This window comes from Platichthys flesus, chromosome 11 (assembly GCF_949316205.1).
Source record: "Platichthys flesus chromosome 11, fPlaFle2.1, whole genome shotgun sequence".
NCBI classification, from domain to species: Eukaryota; Metazoa; Chordata; class Actinopteri; order Pleuronectiformes; family Pleuronectidae; genus Platichthys; species Platichthys flesus.
The window spans coordinates 18,473,817-18,500,327 of record NC_084955.1 but is presented as its reverse complement, the minus strand read 5'-3'; the positions used below and the strand labels follow the sequence as shown (position 1 = coordinate 18,500,327).

The following is a 26,511-nucleotide window of genomic DNA, read 5'->3' as shown; positions in this document are numbered from 1 at the left end:
TTAGCACCTTTCAAGGTGCATCAAGGCAATGATTGGATCCATGGATAGAAAAGGGACACTTGTGGTGAATAGAATGAGTTGTCCTAGGTGTGTGTCTTAATATTCCGTGGAAGGACCTTCTTACAATAACCAAAGAGCCAATTCTTTAAGTAGTATCCTAACTGACAGGCGCGTCCATCAAACGCCTAGATCCCCTCACCCGTGGCCTCTCGCCATCCATCAATCTATCCCGACAGCGCCGCCGCCATCTCTCTCTCTCTCTCTCTCTCTCTGTGTAAATAAACACTAGAGAGAACAGAGGAGGAGCAAAGGGCAGGGGGAAGAGGGAGAGGAAATCAAAGTAGGCCACTCAAACCTGAGACAAGCGGGCAAAGTCAGGTTCAAAGAGGAAAAAGGAGAGTGACCGGGGGCGTTGGTGAGGGGGGGTGCAAACTCACAATGGGCTGATGTGATGAGGGGAGAGACAGGAGAGACAGGAGAGAGAGAGTCATCTGGAAGGAATGAGGAGGCGAGATAAATTGGACGAGAGGAAGGGAACTGACTGGCACGGGGATGACAGCCAAATGAGCGGACACACGAGAGGGAGTCGTGTAAGAGACGGCCGGAGAAGAGGGAAGGAGAAGAAAAACATCTATGCAGGACATCAATAATCTATGTCAGATAAAGCAATTCTGTGTCGGAACCAGACGACAAAATGGTGAGGGCGACGGTGGAGGGAAAGGAGAGCGAGAGAGAAAGAGGGATAAACAAATGAACGAGGGAAAGTTGAAAGGTGGAGCCTGGGGGGGACTTCTATTTTAAACCAGAACAATTGAGAGCACTTGCGCTAGAGGAACCACTTCCTTTTCCTCACCTCACCCCCCAACACCACCATCTCCCTCCCCCCCCCCCAATCTTCCTAAGGCTGTGTCTATTTAAATGTGTGTTTAAACGGCGAGTGTTACTGCTCTAATCAAGGCTGGCATCACAGCACATTCCCTCTCTCCTTCTCCCTGTCTACCTTCCTCCCCCCGGCATGCTGTCTTCTTCTGTCGCTCAGGCCCGCACACACGCAAGACGCACACACGCGCAAGACGCACACACGCACAAGACGTGCACACGCACCCACACACGCGTGCACCCTGCATGACTGTGCCGTGCCAGAGATAAATTCATGAATCACTGGTGCACAAATCTGCCGCCAGCTTGTTGCGAGAAGAGGAAAGTTGGGAGAGAGGAAAAGGACAGAAGTAAGCGGTTCAAGTGTTTCCTTTAAAGAGTTTTTTACATTTTTAAAAGGGAGAGTTTTAGAAGATGGCTCCTAGCAACCTGCGGGAGGGGCCACAAACCCAATGAGCCTCGGTGACAAGTTCTAGTCAGCAGAGAAGATACTCCGTCTCTCTCTTTCACTCTCCTCTTTCTCCCCCCTCCTGGCTCTTCCTAAAGAGGCTAAGATAGAAAGCCAAAACAGCAAATAGCCGAGAAACATGCAAGTGTATGATACGCTCACACAGCTCAAACCAGCGTATCGCATAGGAAACAGCAAATATCTGACTTTCCACAGACAGCTTCCGTTTGAAAAGGCCCAGTGTACCAGAAAAAACATGTTTAAAAAAAAAGGCACCAGAGTGGTCCATCCACAAAGCAACAGAAAGGCCTCTCGATCAGCTTCCATTTCAAGAGAAACTACCCAATCATCTCTGGTTACTACGTTTCCTCTGGGGCTACTACTCAAAGGCAGGTCTGTCCATTGATACAGGTGTGGTGCAGAGGGAGGAAAGTGAGGCGGGGGGGGGGGGGGGTGCAGGACAATAGACGTCCTTTTCAGTGGTCTCCCTCGGCTCACCTGGATTAAGGGGAAGAGTCTGGGGGGGAAGGGGAGGGGGTCGCTCAGCTCGGGCTGAGAACAATAGTGTCTCTGTATTCTGTAACACCAAGTGCATCATTCTGTCTAGCAGCAGCCAGCTGACAGCCTGGACTAAAAACAACATCTCAAGCCAGATGCTGTTGAATGCCAAATTCCTCTTGTGAAAACTAGTTAAAAATGTATCACAAATAAGTTAACACAGATTCCTAAAATAGCACCAGTGCGCAGTTTGAAAACTATGAACATTCTTTCAAGCAAATTCAATGAAAGATTTATCTCAGGGTTATCCTGACAATAATATTCTTAATCAATTTGTTTAAACCCCCAAAAAAATTACAAAAGCAAAAATCCCACAACCTTCAACAGTCTGATCATGAGTCCAAACTGAAATACATTCAATTCAATGCTGTAAAACAGACAAAAGCAGAATATAACCAAGTGTAGAAACTGGTGCCCACAAATGTTTGGCATTTTTAGTTGAAGAATAACTCAAACTGTGACTTGCCTATTAAAATAGTTGCTGCTTAAACTTCTGTCAATAAACTAATAGATTAAAACAAAAGTTGTATTATATATTTACGACATTTTTAAAAGTTTAATATGACAGCTACCGACTCTTTCAATCTGCTTTTAGAGAATTTACTGTAGGCTATGTGTGGCAGCATTTTTTAAAGTTTCAGAGTTCTCAGAAAGGTGAAGTTAAAATGGAAAAACAACTTTTATTTATTAGAGCAAGACTGGAATGGAATTTTCTGGCCGATGCTGGTAAAATAAAAAAATTCAGTTCAGTCAGATACTGATATACTGGCTGATATATAGATTAACAAATGCAAGTGATTTCTAAAATGTCATTATTAAACTGTAATGATAAAGGAAAGTATTTGAGGTTTGATATTTTACGGTTTGAACATGAACTTTATTTATAATAAAAAGAAACGCATGTATAACCACAAAGAGCTTAAATAACATTCGCCCCATAAATTCACCTAAAGTGTCACAAAGGTGGTTTTCCGTCACAGTATCAGGTTGTGTTACACTGCACACTGGGAATTAACTCTTCAAATGTAATCCCATTTCATCTCCAGTATGAGATTCTTGTTAGATGAGTCAGGCTGTACTACTGGCCTTGTCACTGCCTGCAGGGGAGACGAGTGTGTGGCAGCGTCTAACAGCAGGGGAGTGGACGGTGTCAGCCCGGCACGACAGGTTAGCTCTGCTGAAATGAAAGAAAACCCTGCATCTGTTTCCATTCCCCCGTCCGTCTCACCTCCCCTCCCTTCCCTCGGCTCGCTCGCACACTTGACTTTGTGCCGTCACTTCTCCTTTTCCCGTCCTCTGTACGGTAATCAAGTGATTCAACCATCAAATCGTCCCAACGTCTCTGGGAACTAAGTGCCAACATATGTACGGTTTTGTGTGTTTGCCGGTTGCCTGCTAAAGACATGGAAGTGATGTTTGTCGTTTCGCCGTCCGGGCGAGGGAGAAGGGGGTGAGATAATTGGGGGAGGGGTGGGCTTGGGTGAAACACTGTAAAAGTGTCACCGCGACTTAACCTTCAAAAAAATGCCCACCAGCGTGGAGTGGGAGGTGTTCTTGGCCATTAAGAGAGAAATAGGTTGAGGAGGACGAGGGAGAGAGGGAGAGAGAGAATGATTGATGTGTAGAAGGGGAAAAAAACAAACATAAGACCTCCTTGGGGGGGGTTAGGAAGATAGAAACGACTGCAATACAAATGTCCATAGGGAGGGGGGAGGCTGTTAAAGGTATGAGGCAAAACTTAGAGTGAGAGACAAGGGGAGCAAACAAGAGCAGGAGAGGAAAAGTGGCAACGGCAGTTTCGGAGAAGCTTAAAGAGAGACTCTGGAACTGACAGGGATAGAAGAGACAGGGGAATTGGATGGTGGGACAGGGAGAGGAAGAAAGCTGAGGAAGAGAAGAAGGGAGGGATGGAGATTAAGGGAAAGAGGATTGAGGAAAGCAAAAGACATTCCAATTAAAGAAGCAAAAAAGAAAAAAAATCAAATACAAATTGTGGCTAAGACCAGACAGAAGGCGAACAAAGAACAGGATGAGAGGAGGAAGAGAGATACAGTAAGACACAGCAGTTTACGAAACAGATGGATCAATTATGGGGACCAAATTACAGAGAAGAGGAAGTTGAACATTAGGAAAGGAAGTCAACAGTGAAAGACGGAGAGGGGGCAAAAGAGGAATAGATCAAGATGGAGAAGAGGAAGTAAAAGCACGAGTGTGACGGGTCGGAACATGGTCCAGACAAATTGCTCCAAGGAAGGAGAACCTCGGGCCTGTGCTACGAAGCGAGTTCAGCAGACCCAGGATCTGTTTTCATTATCGAGCTTCAATTAAAATTACAAATGACTCTGGTTTCCCAGTGATCTGATTGGTCAGTAGTTTGGTAGTTTTGGATCTCATATTTCAGGATCATGGAGCAGGTTTGTGCTTCAGCATGGTCATTTACCCCAGAAAGAAGTGAACCAGCTTCATACGACTGAAAACTCAAGGGTCAATCCTCGAGTTTCCAGCTTGGTAGTTCAGGCCCCTGCTCTCCCTAAGGAGCCACACCAAACAAACTGGGGACCACCTCTGTTGACAAAACACTGCACTGATAACACTAAACCTGCTGCCTCTGTAAGACCTTAATGTACCTTTACGTTCAGGAGAGAATTTATATGCTGCTGCCATTCCAAGGCTCATGGGACTAATGACGAGTGCGCTTCTTGTTTATCAGCCTAGCATGGCAGCACATTTTCAAAACAAGTGAAACAATACACACAGTGCTGCTATCAGAGGAGAGATATACTTCTAGGATCCTAACACAGTCGGTCTTGTAAAACACAAGAACACACTCTGCGTGGCTTCATGAAAAATAAAGCTGTTGTGCATTATCGCAGCAATGACGTGCGCCGTCTCTTATTTCCACGATATCTGCGCAAGAATACTGCATTTTCTTTTTATTACGGTATGGAATTTTACCCCTGCGCCTCAGATAAATCTCCCGGGGCCCAGAGGAAAGCAGGCTGAATTGAAAGCAGTTGGTGAGCACAAGGTTTTTGAGGAGCATGAGTCCGCAGTCCGCAGATGAGCCCCCGTCACACCAAATTCAATTTCCTCCTGTAGCTATAGCCCGGCCACCGCCCGCTGATAAGTGAGAATTCGACATGACCTTGATAGAGTCGGATGCGATGGAGATGCAGCGTCTCTGTATATTGATAGAGGAGCAAAAGGTGAGGGAACAGCTGTAACCTTGTCGGCCTACAAGCGTCGACGTGAGGAATAAAAATGTGTGAAACGAGACATACACAGGGGCGGTGGCGGCGGTGGAGGCGAAAAGTGGCTCGACATTTCACAAAACCGGTGGCAGAGAGGACACAGGCGGGGATTAGCCGGGGAGGAGGGGACAGAGCGATGTTTCATGGCGCTGTCACGCCGACGGAGCGAGCCCTAAATGTTTTCAATATCACATAAGGGCACTGCATCATCCACCATTCAATACCGGATCAATAACGCAAACCACCTTCCACCTCGCAAACTACATTTAGACACATTAAGGTGACTGCTAATGAACGGCCGTGTGCACGTGTGTGTGCGTGTGTGTGAGTGAGTGCAGGGATTGCTGAGGAGGACACACTCAAGGGCCTCAGTGCTTAGTAGCCCGGAGATCTGCTGAGTGCACTATAGGGAGGATTCCAGGAATAAAAGATAGGGACAAAGACAGAAGGAGGACGGCGAGAGGCTACAGGTCAGATAACCATAATAAAAAGAGAAAGGTTAGTGTAAGCAGTTCTTTTACTGTCCACAATGGAAGGCTCTCTGGCTGTTAAATATGTGTCTCATGCTCTAAGAGCGGGAGAAGAAGAGGAGGGAGGTGCGACTAAATTACAAATGAGCTGATAATTCTTGGCCTCCCCGGTTCACTCCCTCACAGTTTTCTCGAAGAAGAAAAAAAAAAAAAAAAAACTCCTTTATCCGCTCTGCCAAGATGCTGTGGCGTGGAATTTTAAAATGTCGACATCCTCAGCCTGCGCTCACCCCTCTCACCCCTCACTCCCCTCTCTGGGGAGTTGACTGCAGCGGGGGTCGCAGAAACACCCATCTTCCAAGTCTAGTTAATTAAGGGGGTTTTATTTTAAGGAGTTTGGCTGCCTTTCAATGGATCTGCAATTGGAATTACCGCTCATTCTCCACATTGGCTGCGCTGGAATGGGCCTGACCCGCATATCCCTAAATTCCAGCTGGGGTTTGTTAGACACCGGGAAATTCAGATTTGGCGAGAGGTATCTTGACTAATGGCGTGGAAACGGGTCTGACGTGACTGAAAACTAAAGTTAACAACATAAACAAGATAAGCTGCTGGCATGCTACTCCAGAGAATAGTTCAGTCTTGAAACTCTATTCTCTAGAGACATGTGGGCGGTAACAGATCATTATGAAATGGTCTCTTGCAGCGAACTCATATGCACAGATCCGATGTGGCCCAGATAAGAGTTTAACCCAACACCTCTGCCAAGAATATCATCGACCCCGGCGAGCGGTGTTGTTTTTGGAAACCCCTCCGCTGCCCTATTCACACTAATTACATTTGGCATTCCTTTCTAAGAGGAGGATTCGGCTCATTTTCCTTTGGATCAGATGGGACCGACTCCAGCAGTCTGGAATCCCCTGGAGATTAACACAAACATCCCTGTGGGGGGCTCTCAGTGTGACCCCGACACTGGCCGACATCAACCCAGCATGTGCATGTAGGTGGAGGGCAGGAGGGGAGACCTCCGACATGGAGATGGTTTCATCCCACAGAGCTAGAACGGCACTAGAGTGGCAGAGCGCACACTTCTGCAAAGGCCAAACAGTCCCCTTTGAATTCAGTTAAGCTGCACCAAATTGCACACATGTATAAATCAGTCAGGTAAATATGTCTAATACACCCCCAAAAAAGCAAGGCCAATAGTGTTCAGAGCCTTCTCAAGCAATGCAAAACTCAAAAACTTAAATGTACTAGTGTGAGGATTAAGCTGTTTTCCATGGGAAATCTGTGAAAATGCCAAATGTTAAAGATCAGGATCCATAGCAAAATTTAATGGGTTCTTTTTCTGACCCTCACTGCGTCTTTCCTCCGTGTTATATGGTAATATGTCTGGTGGTTTTTCGAGTGATCTTGCTCACAGACTAACCAACCAAAAAAAAAAAAGGTTGAAAACAAACTCTTCTTAGGGGGAAGTAACTCGACCACACTTAGTTTCCTTATCCAGCACACACAGCAAGTTGCAAGGAAAGCACCCTTAAAAGGGCAGAGAGTGAGATGTGATGTCTGTAGGAGATAACAGGGTTTGCTCCTGAGGACGACACACTTCCTGAAGAAAACAGCAAAGCACACATGCACTGCCATCCAGAGACGTGACGGCTCCTCCCCATTATTGGAATGCCATCTGACTTAATGGCGCAGCCTCAGGTCACTTCCCTTATTCATCACCAGCTGCGTGTGTGTGTTTATGTGTGTGTGTGTGGGAGAGGGTCTTCAGTTGTGTTTGCGGTCCGTGGCCTAAAATGCAACAAAACGCAGTGACTCGTGCTCATCTACCCCCTCTCTTCAGACTCATCCGTCCAGTCTAATGATATTTGCCAAGTCAACAATGAAACCTCATGGATTCTTTGTGTTTCTGGTCAAAGTCGTTTTCATGGAAATTCATTTAGAAAAATATTGGTACATCTAAAAACTCTTATTTTAATAAATATAGCCTCCGTGTCTGAAATGTTTTCCATGCATCCATTTAAAAAGCTTTCTATCTATTGCTACCTAATTGTTAGATAAGAGGCAGTTTGTTTTTTTCGGCTGCCATCGCAAATAACCACTGAGAAAAGATGACTTATTTTTCCTACTGAGATAACAAATATTTGCTCTAGTCCTTCTATAATTGAGTAACTTGAAAATAAAGGAGCCACATTCGCTGCACACATTTTCTATGAGGACACAAATGCACACACATGGTTGGTATCTCTGTCACATCACCATTAAACTGTAAATTCAAGCATACTTGTCTGAATCAATGAACACTTAATGGTGATTATAAGGGGGAGAAGAAGGTTAGTGATGTGTCATTTAAACAGGGAAGGTCCCTTTGTTAATGTATGTAAGGAAGTACTAGTGTATATCAAACGTCAAATGAGATTCTCCTACAGACACACACAGGTCTACCTGACCTTTTCAAAATCCATCTGACATTTACACGGCCGCAGCAAAGGGGCGAGGACAGCTCATTTACATAATGATAGGACCTAACTGTGACAGCCATTAACGCAAAAACCAAACTCAGAGCGAAGCCCCTCGATCCACGGGGACTAATGAGATACTAAGGACTTACGTTCTCTTTCTTTTATTAGGGAAGAAAAATAAACTCCTCATGATTCATCAACTGCATTTTTCTTAATAGTCAGAGGTTATGTTTTATTTTTTTGCCTGTTGTAATGATGACTGGTCCCGAGCTCTGCAGAACTGCACTGTCGTCACAGGATATGTTGACGTGTAATTGAACAGTGAGACTTGTGTGTTTGTTGGGAAGGGAGCGAGTTGTCACGATGCTAGAAAATGTCCAGCATTTCATGTCATTACAACATTAGCCAGTGGAACCATGTGGGATGTAAAACACACCATTTCACTGGGGCCCCAAACGACTGGCTGACAAGAAATCCTACAGCCATGGTGACAGACCCTGGTGGGTCTCTCAAGTGGTTTACTTTCCTGCCTGTGTGCATGATATTCCTGTCGTAAGCAGAATGGCCCCTGTATCCAAACAGAGGCTGGGAGTCTGGGGGGGGGGGTCCATTTAAATAACAGGGGCGCGGGACAGGCGAGGACGAAAGATTGCTGGAATTTAAAAAAAAAAAATCGAGACGAGAACAAGGCCCCTGTATGTGCTCGACAGCAGAGGTGGGGGAGGGAGCGCGGGTTTGGCGGGAGACGGGGAGGCTTTGAGTGGCGGGTGGGAAAGAGGGGAGGTGGGGCGTCGCCTGTCTTAATCAGTTGCTGTCCGTTTAGTTTTCCAGCCAATCACCGAAACTCGGCCTCGGCCGCAGCCCAGCAGAATGCAGCGGGGCCGCCGGGAACAGCCACCTGTTTCCTCGCAGAACCCCACGAGGGCCACGGAGAGGAGCTCTGGCTGGATGCTTTTGAGGTTCACAAATAAAAACATTGCTTTATTTGTGGGCCGAAGAGGAAGCAGCCTCCTCCCCCGGCTCTGACCCTGCATGCTCAACAGTTTCTCAGGCAGCCAGACAGTTCCCCCCCCCCCTGCACACACACACAGCATACTCAGCCAAAAAGACAATGCTGCCATAGCCTCCGACCCCCCGCCCAAACTCCCCTCATATAAGCCCAGCCTTCTCCCAATAAAAACATCTCCATGGTAATGGGCCAAGCCTTCCTGACCCACATCCACGGGCCCTTACAACCTTGACATGGGGGGGGGGTTGGGGGGGTTCTGTAATATAGTGTAATTTCAGAGCTTAAACTAGACCCCCAACCTGCAATCTTCTATTAAGACACACAGAATCCTACCTTAATTAAAACCCATCAATCTCAACATACATTTTTTTTTCTTTTTAAATTAAAGCCGGGGCATATTAAAGTGACAACTTTGCAGAGAATTCTGGGAGTTTCAGACTGCAGGGTAGAAGGTGGAGGTATGTGAGTGCTGACAAAGCTCGAGTGGAAACAGGGAAAACTAAAAATGCAAAAGTAGACGAGGGGGGGGAAGAAATGTTTCGTTCCTGCAGCAGTTGCAGCTTTAACTTGCATTGCTTAACTATTCCCCAAAAGGAGGTTAGAGGTTCACGTTGAAAAACCAAAAAAACAAATGACTCAAATAAAACAGCAGTCGTTTTGCATTCTGGTTAAAGCCTTTTTCGTTTTTTCTCTTCTCCCTCATAAATATGTAGAAGCTCATGTTTTTGTTTTTTTTCTCCCCCACTTTTCTCACTCCCCTCAGAGCACTTCATGGTCTGTAAAATGAAAATGGACAGAAAAGGTCCACGGCATGAATAAGTCAAAAGAGCGACTGAGCTAATGAGTCGTGATTAAAAGCAACGTTTAGAGTAGGCAGCTGAACATGCGTACAATCCCATGTTGTGATGAGTTTGAACTAGTCCTACATTCTTGCCCCAATTACAGCACAAAACAAAAAGCTGTCCTTTGCACGGGAAAAAAAACATGAACTGGTTTCACGCCACACACACATTACACATATTCATATGTTAATGGGTTAACTGCATGCCAGGGTGTTTGCTGTCATTTCTGGACCTATGGCCGTGACCTTAGTGCCTGCAGGCAACATGACCTCTACAGGACTGGAAAGCACCTGAATTATTAAACCTGTGTAGACCTGTTGCCAAGGAGGCAGGAGGGGCCTGTTGCCCTGTTTAAACACTTACATTACAGATCTACATGCTGTGGATTCGCTGGATGAGAAACTGTGCCTGGTTAACTGTACACAAGCCCCCCCCCCCCCTTTCTTCCCATTACTCTGTGTGTACATTAAGAGCTGATTCCAGAGCCATTTACCTCAAGTGAACTGTAACTAATAGAGGATGATGTGTGGACAGAGGATAAAGGAGCAATGGGGGGAGTTGAGGAGGGGAGAATAGGCTGAAGGGGAGAAAAAGAAGCACCAAGGACGCAGCGGAGCAGAGAGTGAGTTAAAAAGAGGAGAGAGAGAAAGAGAGAGAGAAAAAGAAAGAGAAAGACAGAACGAAAGAGAGAGAGAGAGAGAGGACACCTGGGGAAAACACCTTGCTCCACAGAGCCACACCTTAGAACAAACTACAGGCTGTTGAGTCACCGACCGAAACTCGGGCCCGACGGATCGATACAGCTCATAGTTACGAACCAAAACACCGAGAGAAAGAAGATTAAAGTGTCTCACTTCATTCTGCAAATAAAACCAAGCGGGAAAATAAAGATTGTGGCTTTAAAATATCCTCAATACACCGATTGTGAGGGGATAACCTGCCGGATTTCCTGCTCCTGTCGCCGCCCGGACAGGTGCCACAGCAAAGGTTTCAATTTGCTGACCTTTTTTACGCACAGAGGAAATACTGAGATAGAGGAGGCGGAAGTTTTTTTGTTTTTATTTCTAAGTGATTTGTATTCTTACCGTGTCCTGCGAGTATCGACGCGACCAGGCAGAGCAGTCCCATCATGCTGGCGAGGTCGTGCCAATTTCGGGCGTCAAGTCTCGCCATGGCTGACTCCGGTCCTCTGTGTGGAGCCGGGCTCGTCTCTCCGGGTGCGAGTGTTCAGCTCGAAACCGCCGCTTCACAGGCGTGAAAACACACAACTTGTCTGTTCTGCAGCACGGAGCAGAGCAGGGGTCCGACTACTGACAAGTGTCCCGACACTGCGCACTACAGACGGACTCAAAACGCCGAAATGAATGTGGGATATAATACAAAATCTTTTAAAGCAATCCTTGTGAGTTGGTCCCGGCGGCGGCGCACAGGTGGAAACGTCCCCAGCTGGTGCTCGGCTCTGTGCGTGACGAGGTGCCGCTGCGCTCCGCTCCAACAACTAGTTCCGGAGAGTGTGAGGAGTGTGAGCGCGCGGCGGTCTGACCGTGTGCGTGATTGTATGAGTGTGTGTGTGCGAATGATGATGTCATCAGGCTGAGAAGCGTCACAGCCCCTCTTCCCCACCACCCCCCAAAAAAACACAGTGAGCACCAGCTCCAGCAGGAGGGGTTTCTGGGAAACAACTTGTTGAAAGAGACCCCCCCCCCCCCCTCCCCGGGTTGAAAACACAACCTGCTCCTCGATGGCATCCTAAGCGCACAGCAGGTTTCACTTTGAAGATTTTCGGTCGTGAAATGGATTGAAAACACAGAATCAAAGGCAAAGATTCATATCCAGGAAAATGACCTACTTTTTGTTATCCAGCCGCTGAGTAGTTAAGTCTGTTACAGCGAAGTGCTCTGTGGGGAATGTTGTTCCGGGGGATGAACTTAAATTAGCAATAATAATAATAACAAAGAGGATCATGTCTTTATTTATGTAGCACTTCTCAAAACAAATGAATATATATATATATATATATATATCCAAGTAACAGAATAAATAAAAACCCTACAATCCATGCAAGACAATAATACAAACTGGAAGAAGGTCAAATCCAGGAGTGTAGGGCGACAAAAGTACATTGTAAACTTTAAAAAAAAGTCCAAACCAACAAAGTTTCCTATATCACCAACTGTTTTTTACAGTCCATGGGGGGGTGCGTGGAAAGAGATGATTCTTACGCCCTCTGCTGTTTGTTTCCGCACACAGAATTCAGACGAGCTCAGAGAAACAAGCACATCCCCAATATCAATCAACATTCATTAATGGAGGACAAATTGTTAATCTAGTGTCAGTCAGCAGAATCAAACCGAGAATAATCAGCTCCTCGAATCTATTTGCAGACTCCAGCCGACTCTGCTGATGAGCTCCCACCTCCTCCTCCCCCCCACCCTTCCCCATCCTTGTTCAGAATAACTTCCAATTCATTTTGTGCAATTTTTCCTCTGAAGCTGGGTGCAAACATAGCAGAGGCATTATCTGGTTTAGGTCTAATCCCTATACCCAAGTGTTTTGCAGCCAGTGTAATTACATCTCAGCGAGTCCCACAGTTTCAACCGTGCCGCTCCGCTTCCTCCCTTTCTGTTCCATTTCAAAATTCTCCTCCAGCATCACCCACTTATTTCCACACTCTGATTCTGGGGTGTAAATCCTGCAAGACACAAATGATGACCAGGGGTCAGACAGAGACAAGAGGAAAACGCAGGTCCTCCAAGAGGGTTTCATTTTCGTTCCCCTTCCCTTCCCCTTGCTCATTGTAAATCCACATATATGCATCTGCCGTGCAAACACAGCAGCTACAGGTTTTCATTCCCATCTCTGCATTGCCCTTTTCTGATTTGCAGCCATCTTGTGGCCCTGTAGCTGAGTGCCTGAGCTCCCACATGTGTGCAGGGACCACCCATATACACACGGCTAAATCATAGGCTACGTATTCATGACAGAGTGAGGAGCTTAGAAGAATGTGGCCACCAAATAGAGGATTTCATTCCTTTACACACTCATCCATTTTTCATACCCGTACCGAATCGACCTTCACAGCCACTACTTTACAGCTACCACCCACTTTACTCGCACAGTGACTCGCCTCTTTTCTCCCTCGCCGTCTCACACCGCTCACACCTTCCCTTCATCTACACTTTTCTCCCTCTCTCTCCCTCCCTCCCTCTCTGCCTCTTCCCCGTGTCATTCGATTTGCTTTGTCCACTCGTCCTTCACTCCTTGCTGCTATTCATCCCGTCCTCCATCCTCGGGCTCTCAGGGGGGGTCTGTGGCCGTGATAATGAAGCACATAGTTAACAGATATTAGCTCATTGGCAGTGGATTCATTAGACAGAGCCAAGGCTTATGGTGATTATTTACCCGTAGAGGAGGGGCCACGGGATCAGTGGCACGCTCTGTGTCACCAGCCACAGGCCTCTTTGAAGTCACACTGTCTCTGCTCCCCTGCAACACTCTGGTACTTCTCCTCTCCACGGGTCTTCTCCTCCTGTTGGAGCACCTCTCCCTCCACATCTCTCCCTTCTCGCTGCTCTCAGTTTTTTTTCTCCTTCCCTGTCATTACACACCCACAATACATAGCTGCTTTTTCTCCATCTCCTCTCCCCCCTCTCTCTCTTTCTCTATCTCTCTTCACCGCCCCCATTCACCCAATGGTAATTATGGAAAAATCTGTAATAGTGCTCAGAGGAGCTGATAATACCTTTAGCTTAATTAAAGACATTTATGGGATGTAAAGACAAGTAGCCGAGGGGTTAGTGTGCACCCACACTTACCCAAAATCTGTATTTCTCGCCTTTTCATCTCCCTCAGTCCCCCGGCTTTCTGCTATTCACATAATTGTCTCCATTTCACATGCACAATGTGATACAGACATGAATACATGCTCTATGCCTTCGTCAGAATGAATGTCAGGGTCAGGTGTTCTGTGACCAATTGCCCACAATTTCAGCTCCAGAGTGTTTGTAATTTATCAGCCTCGTACACACACACACAGATGACAGCAAAACAGACAGTCCTTTCCTGCTGATTATCCCAGTGTTGGTTTTGCCACATCCTGTTGGGCTGAAGGATCTGCAGCCAACTTGTTAACATGTCAGTCAGGGACACCAGTAATACCGCAGGAGAGCGAACAATACTTTGTGTTCTGCCGGGTATTTAGAAAGGTCACAGTGTCGGAGAGACAGCTGGTGCAGAGAAAGTGTTTCGCTTCCTTGATTTAAATGTGTGATGGAGTCTGGTTTTCTCACCTTTATTCTTGTGTCTTCGTTTGCGGTGCATTCCTCTCGAAGTTCAACAGGTATGAAATGCTTATTTCCATTTTTTTTTAAAATTGTCCCTGCTCCTGCTTGGACAGGGGGGCCTACGATTCTCAACTATAACATCACTTTTCGATTAGCGAACATGTGTAGAGCTGTTTCTTTAAATTAAATGATAAGACATGCAGAGAGTTACATCAAATTCAGGAGCAGTTCAAAGACGACTTGTGTTTTCTTATGAGTTTTGCTCTTCTCTGGCTGCAATAGCATTATTGCATCTAAAGCATATGATGTTTTAGTTTTCAGTATTTGGTCAATTTCAAAGTAAAAGCAGTTTTTACAAGAAATGTTTTCCTTTTCTTGTTACTTTCCATCTGGTGCAACTCAGCGAGGACATGCTGTGCAGGGAAATAGAAAGAAGGAATTTGGCACTACAAAGAAAGAAAGCTATCGATTTGATTAAACTCACTCTGAATGTTTAAGCCACAAATTAGCCTCAGCTGAATTCTAGAGGACATTTTTACATATATATAGAACCGTAAAGGACTTTGGATTTAGTCTCACATCGTTACGGCTTCAGCACCAGAATGTCAGGTTTTTATTTCCCCTGTCTTTCAATGCTTGTTTTAGAGGGAAGGACATCGATTCAGCCAACATGTGAAACAAAAAGCCAACCTCTTAAAGCCACACCCTAAACCCAACAGGCAATCCACCATTTTTTAATTCATTGTCCAGATTTGGGCAGTTTATTTGCTTTCCCAATGCTCTTTAGTTTGACAAAATCCTCCAGAGGGAGTTAATCCGATCCACTTCAAATTATGTCAGACTAATCTTAAGACTTTGATCATTTTAATTCACAAAGCCTTTTCATTTTTGTTGAACAGCAGCTCTGTGGCTTCCTCAATGAAACAGGAAGTACTTTTATACAGGCCTGTACCTGCATTAGAAAATGAATAATGTGTAAAATATGGCCGTTGTTTACTATAAACCATGAAGTGCATGGTGCCATATGCTTGAGTGTTTTCTCAAATTTCTGCAGCTTGTAAGGAGAGGGTTAAACCAGATGTGAAGGAAGGCGGATTTATTCCACTGCTTCAGATTTGTTTTTTATGACGTGTCGCTCACAAAACTCACAAAAGAGAGTTTGTTGCCTTGGACAGAAAACGTATGAATGAAACTTTGGTTTGTGTACACCTCAGAGGACCCAATTTTCTCTTCACATAGCCGTCCATCACAGTGTGGAAATATTCTTCGCTGTTCAGGGTTTTACTGAATAAAAAAAAACCTTCAATGCGTTTCACTTCTTGCAATAAAATGACTTTAATGTTTCGGCAGTTAGCAACAAGGTTCAGTGTTGTTTTCTTTTCAAAAGTTGGGATGGGGTGTATCTGCTGTGTGAGTAAAAGTCTTCACTGTAAGGCTGCACCAATTGTTTTACCGATTAATATATCGATAATTTTTTTCCAATTGATCAAAACTTTTTTTTTTTACTTCTGTCATTTATAGTTATTTTATCATCTTCTCGTAAATACAAACAAATATGACCTTTTAGGGATAATCATTTTTGTAAATGTAATAGCTGGTATACTGTCTGTCCTGGATTTAACAATAAATATATGACCTATAATCAAAATGAAATAGAGGTAGATATTATCTTATGTATTATATTTACACTACTGTTCAAAAGTTTGGGGTCACCCAGACAATTTGGGGTTTTACATGAAAATTCACACTTTTATTTATCAAATGAGTTGCGAAATGAATAGAAAATATAGTCAAGACATTGACAAGGTTAGAAATAATGATTTTTATTTGAAATATGACTTGTGTTCTTCAAACTTTGGTTTCGTCAAAGAATGCTCCATTTGCAGCAATTACAGCATTGCAGACCTTTGGCATTCTAGCTGTTCATTTGTTGAGGTAATCTGTGGAAACTTCCCCCCACGCTTCCTGAAGCACCTCCCACAAGTTGGATTGGCTTGATGGGCACTTCTTGCGTACCATACAGTCAAGCTGCTCCCACAACAGCTCAATGGGGTTGGGATCTGGTGACTGCGCTGGCCACTCCAGTACAGACAGCATTCCAGCTGCCTGCTTCCTCCCTAAATAGTTCTTGCATAATTTGGAGGTGTGCTTTGGGTCAATGTCCTGTTGTAGGAAGAAATTGGCTACAATCAAGCGCTGTCCACAGGGTATGGCATGGCGTTGCAAAATTAAGTGATAGCCTTCCTTATTTACAACAACAATTATAATGACCAAAAACTCCTTCAATACACATCTCTGATTATTATTTTAAGACAGATTTGAAAACATGAACCTATAGACGACCTTTAGCCTCAGAAAAGGATGAAAGAAACCTAAATCTGCACTGTAATTACAGTGAATAATTCCCTTTCTATCTTTCTTAAATTGTGTTTACTCTCTGTCAGACTGGGACGATGTCGTGGTGGCCAGAGAAGGTTCATCCACCACGTTGGTCTGCACTTATCCAACGTTGAGAAGTCCCTTCACCTTAAACTGGAAGGTAAAGTCACTCGGTGCGGAGGAATGGAAACTGGTTCGAACAGCTAGCGAGGGGAAGAAGTTCTCTGGAAGTGCCTCCAAGCCATCAATGCGATGGACTGACCCCGACTTTCAAAAGACTGGGGTATTCTCACTGTCTTTCTTCCCCACAATGGAGGACAAAGGCCTCTACTCATGCATGATAAGGCAGCAAGAAAGGAAAGTGAAGGAGAGGATTATCCTTTTAGCTATCCTTACAGGTAAAAAAAAACAACTTGTTATATATGATTATTCATACAAATTATAATCTACCTTTCAAAACATGTTATCAGAGTTCTAGAATTTTTCAATCATTCTGGAGGTGTAGTTTGTCTGATTTATGTGAGTGTTTCACTGTTTTGGTGTTAATAACAGATTTAATTCTTCTCAATTTCCTCCACCACTTATTTCCTGTGTCCGCCCTCCTCTCCAGTCACCGTCCTCCCCTCTCCGATCATTCCTGTGCACAGCACCCTGCGAATGAATGCCAGGGTCACTCCAGAAATGGCTGTCGACAAAATCACCTGGACATCACCGGATGGCATCACCATAAAGAGCGAGAAAACAACAAACAAGGAAACCGAGGCCAAACTGCCACTGGTCCAGTACACGGACAACGGTGTCTACGTCTGCACGGTTCACACTTGGGGAAAGAGCAGCAGCCCAATTTTCCCCTTCAGTGTGAACGTGACCATTACTGGTGAGATGCACTCGAAGAAGAGAAATGAAGAAGCCCCGAGGAACAGAAAACACATGTTGTTGCTTTTGTCGATGGAGTGATTGGGCATCAGTGCCAGAAAAGTGCAGCTGCATTATTTATTTAAGCATTCTGTAGCTGCTCTTCTTCAAAGTATTTTCTTCTATAGACCAGTTTCGAGATTGAAAAGTTAGATCTGCTCTCAAACCCATCTCATCCTTCTGTGAATATCATAGTTGCTATATTTATGTATTATTCATAATTTGCTTTTTTGGGGGTTGCTTTTTTTCTCACATTTTCCTCACTTCACGTGTCTCCGCAGCTGACAAAGAGGCCTCGTTCACTGATATCGTACATGGTGAGTGACTTTGTACCACAAGCAGTCTCAAAGTCTTGTGTCAGCAGCTTGGTAATCAGGCAGAGCCGAATGGAAGACCAAGTGACAAAGTAACTCTCAGCGTATAAGAACATAATCCCTATTGTTGTTGGATCGAGACCACCACCACCACCCCCATCTCATTTTCCATACTCTCTATTCTGTTTACGCTATCTTCGCCTCACTTTTCATTCCCCCTCTTTGTATTTATGAATTCCCCGTTTTTATGAGTCCCCCCCCCCCCCCCCCCGTTGTATCTTCATATCTGCGTCCTCCTCGATATGGTTCTAACCCGATTGTTCTACCATTCTCCTTTGTCCTCCCTCTTCCCTCCGTTCCTACAGCCGACCAACTCTTCACTGTCACACTGGTTCAGACGCCCATGATCCTGAAATGTCCTGGCGGTAAGGGGGACTTGGTCAAGCTGCAGTGGAAACCCACAGACAGGAGGAATAACGGAATGAAGGCTGTGATGCTGTATGATCGCTGGAGGGGCACCACTACGTCGCCCCAGACTAGCCCGAGAGTCGAGTTGGCCGGCCCACCCTATAACGCAGAGGCTGGGAGCTTCGCAATACGACTCACGCCCGAACTCAACGATGGCGGCCTCTACGTCTGTGAGGTGCACCTCAATGACAAGATCTCCGTCCAAAGCACCACGGTCACCGTAATGAAAGGTAAACATCAGGAGGAGTAGGCAGAAAATTAGTAGGAGGTGGAAGGAGAAGGGTGGATTCATTAAGCGGTATTAGTTTCATCATAATCTTGATGTGGGGGTGTTATGTAATATACCTGTGGTGAAAGGGGGAAATATACAGAAGGATGGCATTAGTCATTAAGAGCCCCATATTATTTGATTTATATTATGAAAAGAAGATGATCCTATTTGGTGTTTGAACTTTAAATATTCCACTTATTCACAGAGTTTTCTCAGGGTTTGGTACTTGTTAAGTTTCTGAACCCACTTATCCAATTTTTAACCATAATTTGTGTGTAGAATAATTGAAGTACTACTTTAATATTTTTTAATTCTGCCGCTATGAGGAGACGTTGCCTCAACCATTTTTTTTAAGAAGACATTTCTTAAGAATTTCTTTTTAACAAGTTTTTCAAAGATTCTGACATTTACCAATATTTTCATATCTGGGATTTGTTCTTACATAAGAACAGAATGTGCACACACTGCAGAGCACACTGACTGAGAGGTTTGTGCAAAATAACCAGGTATTATATGTTTTCTTAAATTGTACAGTTTTATAGAAGCATCAAAACTACTGTGACCTTTTCATCATTTATAATATTTTGCTTGTGTTAAATTATGCAATTTAAGAACACGTCCTGACTCTGACATAGTTTTCTTAATATGCATATATCTGCAGATATGGGTGAACGAGGCTCACTGACAGCACTCTTGTGTCTGTGCTTTATGAATGGAGCAACAGCCAAGTCCTGACGATAAAGATTTGCAAAAAGCTAACCTGGCTTTCAAAATACACATAGCTTCAGCACCTGTAAAGATCTCTTTAATCTGTGCAGATGCACTCGTGGTTTAGGGGGATTAAAGTGCATGAAGAGCTTTGGTTGAGCAACAGTCAGTGTTTGATGATGTCCTTGTTCTAACCCTAACCCGATCACCCTTCTCTCTCTACGCAAGACAATGAAATATAACATGTTTCTAAAAGGTCCCACAGTTGCTTTAAGCTGACAGCGTCAAATAAGCGGAGGCCCCACGTTCGGAGGCATTTGGTCATTTATCTGCACTGCTCACGTGTTCTTGAGCAAGACACTGATTTCTTGCCAGCTGCCGGTGGATGATTCTCACAGATCATTTGCTCGGATTTATTCACGCTAAACAAAACAAGAATTTCCCACAGCCATTGATAAAATGTCACATTATGAAATGAACACATTTACAATATTGCTCCTGAAATGTAACATTTGCTCAATTCATAAATTGAAAAAAGCACCTGTTGATTTTTATGAGTCAGCCTTGGGGAGGTTTCACCAATCGCATTTGCACCTACCCACACACATACACACACACACACACACACACACACACACACTCATACATTGCCCTGTCATGGCGGCCTTGGAAGGCTTTACTAATCACAGTCCCAGTGGCATCCATCACAGCTGCCCAGACATGACCAGCCGATCCATCAATGTCACTGTCACCCTGCTTCACACATCTGCATCCCTCAGACACACACGCACACACACACACAAACATCCACCCACGCACCAATCATGTGACGCATATATTTTTACCCCACCTCATTATAAGTATCATTATGTATGATTATACCTGCTACCCTCCCACCAAGGCTGTGGGTGGCCCACACTGATCACACTAATCAAGGTTGAAATGATTGTGTTTTTATGTGTGCCTGTGAGTCTGTGGAGCTTGATTAAACCCAGATGGATTCTCTTTGCAGTTTGATGAGACACTAAGCATCAGTCACAGTCAACCAATGCATTAGCTGCAAATCACTTTTAATGAATATATATTATTTTGACCCCCTCCCTGAAATGTTCTTTGTTTTTCATATCACTTTCCCCTTTACCCCACGGGTAATGCATTACTCTCCATCTGTCCTTGGCCTTTTCTGTATTCACACACTACCCTTTCCCTCCCTCTCTCATCCTGACCCATTCATTTCTTTCTCCTCCTCTCCTGTCGTCTTCACTCACACGTCCCTCCGTCGGTTTCTCTTCGTATGTTCATCAGTATTTCTCACTACCCCCCCCCCCCCACCCCTCCCCCTCTGATCATCACAGTTAAAACCAAACGTTCATCCTCAAAGCTGGAGTTGATCTGCCTGTACTCAGAGCGTTCCCAGGTCCAGACCGTCCAATGGAAACACCAGAACCCCAACCGCCGGCTGCAAATGTCAACCAGCAGCCTGGGCCAAATCACCACCACTGTGCCCTTACCAATCACCCCCGACACAGCAGGAACCTACACCTGCACCCTGACGCTGAATAATGGGCAGACCATCATGGCCACGCAAGCTGTCACGCTGCCCCCTCAAGGTGAGTCGGACGGTATGGCCTCACAAACACACGTCTTTTTTCTGATTTTCTTCGTCAACAGAATAATGTGTTGCCCGCGCAGGAGTCCTGGCAGACTTCCTGTCAACTCAATGAAGATAATGAACCATAAATGTGGATGATTGTCGGATATGTGCTCCGCCAAGCGTTCTATGGTGCATTCAAGCCAACCGCAGGTCAATTCCCAGTGGTTCACCGAGGCGAAGGCTCCTGACAGATACCAAATGTTATGCTTTCTTATTGTAATTAAAGGGCTCACATGTCAAGTCCTCCAGAAGATAATATCTGCAGAATAACTCAGTCCATATATATATATGCAAGTATTTATGAACCTCCACCACAGCTCTAATCCACCACTCAGCTCCCTCGTCTATAAAATATAAAATATAAGTGCTAACGTTTTTCTCATCACACTCGCCCTGCTGTTATGCATATATGAGAAGACAGGACCTCAGGACATCTCCCCGCACAAAAACTAAATTATTCAGGCTTATTGTATCAGGGGCTGTGGGGGAGCACAGGAGGATGTGACAGCTGAATGGATCCCATAGCAGATATGAGTTCACTCCCCATACCCTAATGCATCACTTGAGCTGAGGGGCTCGGAGCTCATCATGATGCTCGTGGATGCAACGGCCGGGAGAGGGATGGGCGTGGAGGAGAGAGAGAAAGAGGGCGATAAAGACAAAGAGAGGGGAAGAGGCAGAAAGAGTTTTCTCTGATTGGATAGGTCGGATTGCAGAAAAAAAGATTAATCTATCCTGAGTGACAGGTGTTGCACGTGTCCGATGTGTTGTGAGGAATTTAGATGAAACAGTTCAATAGATTTAAGTGTGAGGTGACCTACATTTTTCAGTGCATAGAACTTCTAGGTTGATGATGAAAAGTTTGTCTGTTAAAGGTTTATAAATAGTTGATCTGGATGACACGGCTGCATCCAGAGACAGTGGGATCTTGAACACGTAAAGTTTTAAGAGAAACTTCACCAGAAATAAGTCACTGATACAACACGTGATAGTTCCCTCCACTGAAGAGGTCATGTTTTCAACCCTGTCTGTTTATTGTTTGTCGGTTGGTTAGTTAAAAAGCAAGATCACACAAAAACAACAACACTGGGCTGTATATTTCTTTTTGTTTTCTTCAATATTGTCTTTCACATTGCCCCCCCCTGCTTGCGGTAAAACCAGCAAGGGATCCCCTGCTGTGTTCTCCCACTGACTTCTCCTGGTTTTCTATGGACTTTATACAAGCAGGCCATGCAGAGAAAGTCTTTCTTTAACATTGTGAGAACTGGCTCTTTTCAACATTTTCATTGATTTCTCAGAAAATGATTATCGGCACTTAATGAAAAATTCAGACATGTTCCTAGGGACTGATATTTGGTGCAGATTCAAATAATAATCCGGATCTAGTTAATTTAAATGTGGTTTCATAAGGATTGCGCTCTACTGGGAGTCATTCTAGTCTAAGAATATATATACCGTGCTGTAAGACAAATCTCAAAAGAAGCACCAGCAGTTAAATCAACACTGCATAATTACATTTCTTTCATTGATGGCACAGTTCAGAGAATACAAAATTGAAGCAATGGTTGTGTTCTGCGGCACAAGAATACTTCAAATGTCAGTGATGTGCTGCAATCATTTTCTCCCCCCCCGAGTCGGCCCATTGTTTGCAAAGCATTCTAGCACTTCTTTGGTCTGCCACTTATCAGCCACCCTCCCCGGCGATCGCACCGATACAAATCAACACCCTACCTCATTCAAGATGAAAGAGATGAGGTGGAGAAGAAGAAGTGGCAAAAGAGAGACGGAGAGGGGAGAGATGATGGAGCGAGAGAGAGACGAGACGTGGTGGTGAGAAAACTGGGCGAATTTATGCCTCACTCCACTGCACTCGATTAACATAATTCATGCGTTAAAGTTGGCATGGAGAACAGTGCGGGTCAGTCTCGGGGTCAACACTCACTGCTATATTCCATTAGCAACCTCTACGCACACTCGCCAATCAATTACCTCACACGGCACATAATGATTGATTATTTTGAAGCTGGCTAAAAGCTGTAACACCAAGGCTAAGGTGAAGCCCAGGGGCCAATCCTTTAACAAACAACATTTGTGGAAAAGTTGATGAGATGTGTGTGTGTGTGTGTGTGTGTGTGTGCGTGTGTGTGTGTGTGTGTCGGGACTTTAACAAGGTGTCTGCCCATCAAATTCCACACGGGGACACAGAACTGTTTAGAAATGAAAAGAGCTGCGTAAGAAAGTCTGTTTTGGTCTTTCTTCTTTTGTTTGCCTTCTCCTTTGTAATTCAAAGCCGTGCGACACATCTGATAACCGGGTGCTCCGTGAACAGGCAGCGATGCAGCACTCGCTCAGGTACACCACATCCCGGCAGTCTCTGTGGAAACCAGCGCCTCCCTCCCTCCCTCCCTCCCGACTCCCCCGTCGCCCTGTGGCTGTGTTTTACAAGACTGATGTCATCCTCGTTATGCAAACAAGCCTGACAAGTCTGATCAGGAGCGTGTGTTCTCCCCACAAAATTTGACTCGCACTTCAGTGAGCTAAGGGTTTGCTTATGCACCGTGTTTGTCGTGCTCGAGTCTTCCTTTTCCATCCACTTGCTGTCCAGAGGGGCGTGCACATAGTTTGGTTCAAAGACAGCTGCTGTTTGGGTGCGTGCAAGGATCTCTCAGGACTTAATGTACAGTACAAACATGTACTGGATATATGAATATGCAAAGACTTAGCTCAAACTACCCTGTATGACTCTGACATTTACTGAGGCTCTGTGAAATAATCCTGACAGAATCTGGTCTCTTAGATTCTGCTGCATCTCTCACTCCCCTTATGTTCACGTTTGAAATGTACAGTAGAGTTTACAGTGTCCAGACTGAGGCTCTGTCAGTCTGACGTCTCTTGAGCTGTTGCAGAGACTCCTTTCTGTGTCTGCCGGAGCCTGGATTCCCCTCGCCTTCCTCCCGCCCGTGACAGACATTCGGCGTGATGCAAATGTTTGTAATGTGTCGAGGAAATCTAAACAGTAACACAATCGTATGATAGAAAAAGGTGGCCCCCTCTTGACACGGACAAAATGAGCAAACTGGAGAACAAGGGGCAAGAACCTATGTGCACATATGTCCATGTTGTGTTTCAAACATACACATCCGTAGCTCTGTGAGTTCTCATTAGCACTGGAAACATTCACACTTTTTCTTGTCCTTTTTTCTAGAGCCTGTCGCCGCCCCCTCCATGCTCCCTTCCCTCGCTGCTTTATTACTCCTGGTGCCCCTGGTTGCTGCGGCTGTTGGTGTGTTGCTATGGAGACAGAAACAAATTTCTCATCGTGGTGAGTCTTCCGGCGTTTTCTCTCTCTCTCTCTTTCTTTTATTTTTTGACAGCTTTCCCTGTTCTGTCCATCTTCGGGGCCCTATCGGCTGCCTCTGAGTGATGCGGGCCGTGACATCCTCTGAGGTCTCTGTAATGAAGCTGCCTCCACCTCCCTCCCTCCCTCCCTCCCCGTGCAGCTGATTGTGTGTGTCGGACTTTGCTGGTGACTATCTCTCTCTGTGCTCTGTTCTAGATATCGAGTATTCGCTGTCTGTCCAGTCGGGTGAGGCAGAAAACATCTATGAGAATCCTGATGATGTCAGACAGGTATATAATATGAATAGTGAATTTCCACTCCTCATCTTCCTTTCGTTTCCCTCACCTGTTGTGCCTTGTCACTTTTATAAACTATTCGATTTTTGCATTCCTCCTCCTTTGTCTTCTCCCCACTGATTCACACTATCCCTCCTTCTCTGTCATTTGCTGCTCATTAAACCTCACCTTTGCTCTCTCCTCCCTTCCCAGCAGGGTCCTGCCCTGGACTCGGTCTACATGGTGAGTTATCGTACACACACACACACAGGATTGGTACATACAATACTCCGAGGCATACAGGCTCTCACAATGCATAGACCCTCGCTCCCGCTCTCCTGAAGCTGTCAACAGATCAGTCTTACTTCACACTCGCAGTCTGCTCCTCCAATCCTTCCCCCCTCTCTCAGTCGCCTATCAACAGTCACCCTTACATTAGTGTTATTAACAAATCAATCCCATTACACAATAGAGGGACGTAAATCTGGCCTCAGTGCCATGCATCTGTCTCTTTACCCTCCTCCTCACTGTCCCACTCCATGTCTCTCCCCCCTTTTTATCATCTTCATGCCAGGATTTGAAGCCTAGAGGAGAGGATGACGTCTATAAGGAACTGGAGCGGTAAGCATGAAAAGCTTTGCATCACCTGTGTGCTTTTGCATGCTGAACCGTGTGTGTGCGTGTGTGTGTGTGTTTGGTTTGCGCTGTCACTCAATTGCCCCTGCACATTCTCCTCACGCTCACCGATCACACCGGCCTGAACATCACCCTGGCACTGGGGCACAATATCAAGCCATGTGCTGACAGGCATTCGCTCCATCGCCCATGTGCGGTGGCTGCGTGGGCTGTTTGTATGTTTGCCGTTTAAGGAAAAATGAAACAGACTGGAGGATGGAAGATTTTTTTTTTGTGCACTAGTTTGTCTTTGTGCTCTGTTTTCAGATATGAGCAGTGTCAGAGCTGATCACCTATACCCACATCTCTTCCTCATCCAGCTGTCACATCTGCTCAGCTCCCATCAGCAACGGAAGCGCTTTATAAACAAAAGAAACAACTCAATCTCTGAGTTGGGATTCATAATAACAAAAAAAACTCCAGTGCTTCAGGGAAATGCAACTCAATTGTTGCCGCAGTGCTTTTTCTTTTAATACAGATTTTTTTATTCTCACGTGTTGAGAAGAGGGATTTTCTCATAAGGCTGTAAAATTTGTTCACAATGTGTTTGTGTTATGAATGATATTGTCTCATTCACTTGGTTCCTTGACTCTTATTTTTATAAGAGTCATTGTATGGTTATTTCTAGAGTTTAAAGTTGTTGGGGAAGTATTCAGAGACTTTACTTTGTATAAGAAGTAATACCAGACTATGAAAATGCTTAAATGTCGTAAAATCACAACCCTAAAGTAAGAGTACACAATAGGTAGATTGTTTCAATAACAAGGTTTATTTATTTTTTATTTGACAAAAACGCACAAAACGTTATAGCTATGAACCTTTAAATGTGTGAAATAAAGCATTACGAAAATTGACATAATGTATCAAGAACAACAACAATAATATTATCTTGATATGATGGTGATTATGATTATTATGATGACTATGAATATCGTGATTATTATTATTATTATTACTTCTAGTAGTGGTATTAGTAGCAGTAGTATTAAGACCATACCAAAATATAATAATTCATGTATTTTTGAATACACAAAAGCAGAGGGCAGGTAAACGGTGCAAAAGATAATCAAGAATTTTTGTATGAATGTATAATTATCCTGTATTGTATTTAAGAACAGTAGTCGGGAGCGTGGTACCAAAAATAATGTGCAGTAATCGAGTATTGTATTTAATTCCAGTATTTATGTAAATATATGTTATTTCCACCAATGCTTTTCCATATATCCATGTGTGTATAAATCCTGTTGTATCATCGCTTCTTGTCTCCAATAAAGTTTTTTGTCCACAAGTAATTCTTTCTGAGT

General features: G+C 44.7%; 2 protein-coding genes across 6 annotated transcripts in view; one reads left to right on the top strand and one right to left on the bottom strand.

The window, feature by feature from the left end:
* The window catches only part of si:ch73-22o12.1 (nectin-2), a 79,976-nt gene extending 68,484 nt beyond the window's left edge, over positions 1-11,492 (bottom strand). For 2 of the 3 annotated variants that reach the window (XM_062399970.1, XM_062399972.1), the window contains exon 1: positions 11,011-11,484. In XM_062399970.1, the coding sequence (XP_062255954.1) occupies positions 11,011-11,098 (88 nt within the window). In that variant the 5' untranslated portion in view covers positions 11,099-11,484. Of the gene's footprint in view, positions 1-11,010 lie in introns of all 3 variants that reach the window. The other variant, XM_062399969.1, reaches the window with a different exon arrangement.
* Positions 11,493-14,080: 2,588 nt separating this feature from the next.
* On the top strand, positions 14,081-26,425 carry g6fl (g6f-like). 3 transcript variants are annotated; one of them, XM_062399968.1, is made up of 11 exons: positions 14,081-14,264; positions 16,653-16,985; positions 17,198-17,464; positions 17,784-17,819; positions 18,182-18,514; positions 20,670-20,873; positions 24,123-24,239; positions 24,474-24,547; positions 24,746-24,775; positions 25,107-25,153; positions 25,475-26,425. In XM_062399968.1, exons 1-11 carry the CDS (start codon positions 14,195-14,197, stop codon positions 25,494-25,496), a joined length of 1,533 nt encoding a protein of 510 aa, XP_062255952.1. In that variant the 5' UTR covers positions 14,081-14,194; the 3' UTR covers positions 25,497-26,425. The 3 variants fall into 3 exon arrangements, with proteins under 3 accessions (XP_062255952.1, XP_062255951.1, XP_062255950.1); XM_062399967.1 differs by having other exon boundaries at positions 20,619-20,873; positions 24,749-24,775; XM_062399966.1 differs by having other exon boundaries at positions 20,619-20,873.
* Positions 26,426-26,511: the final 86 nt, after the last annotated feature.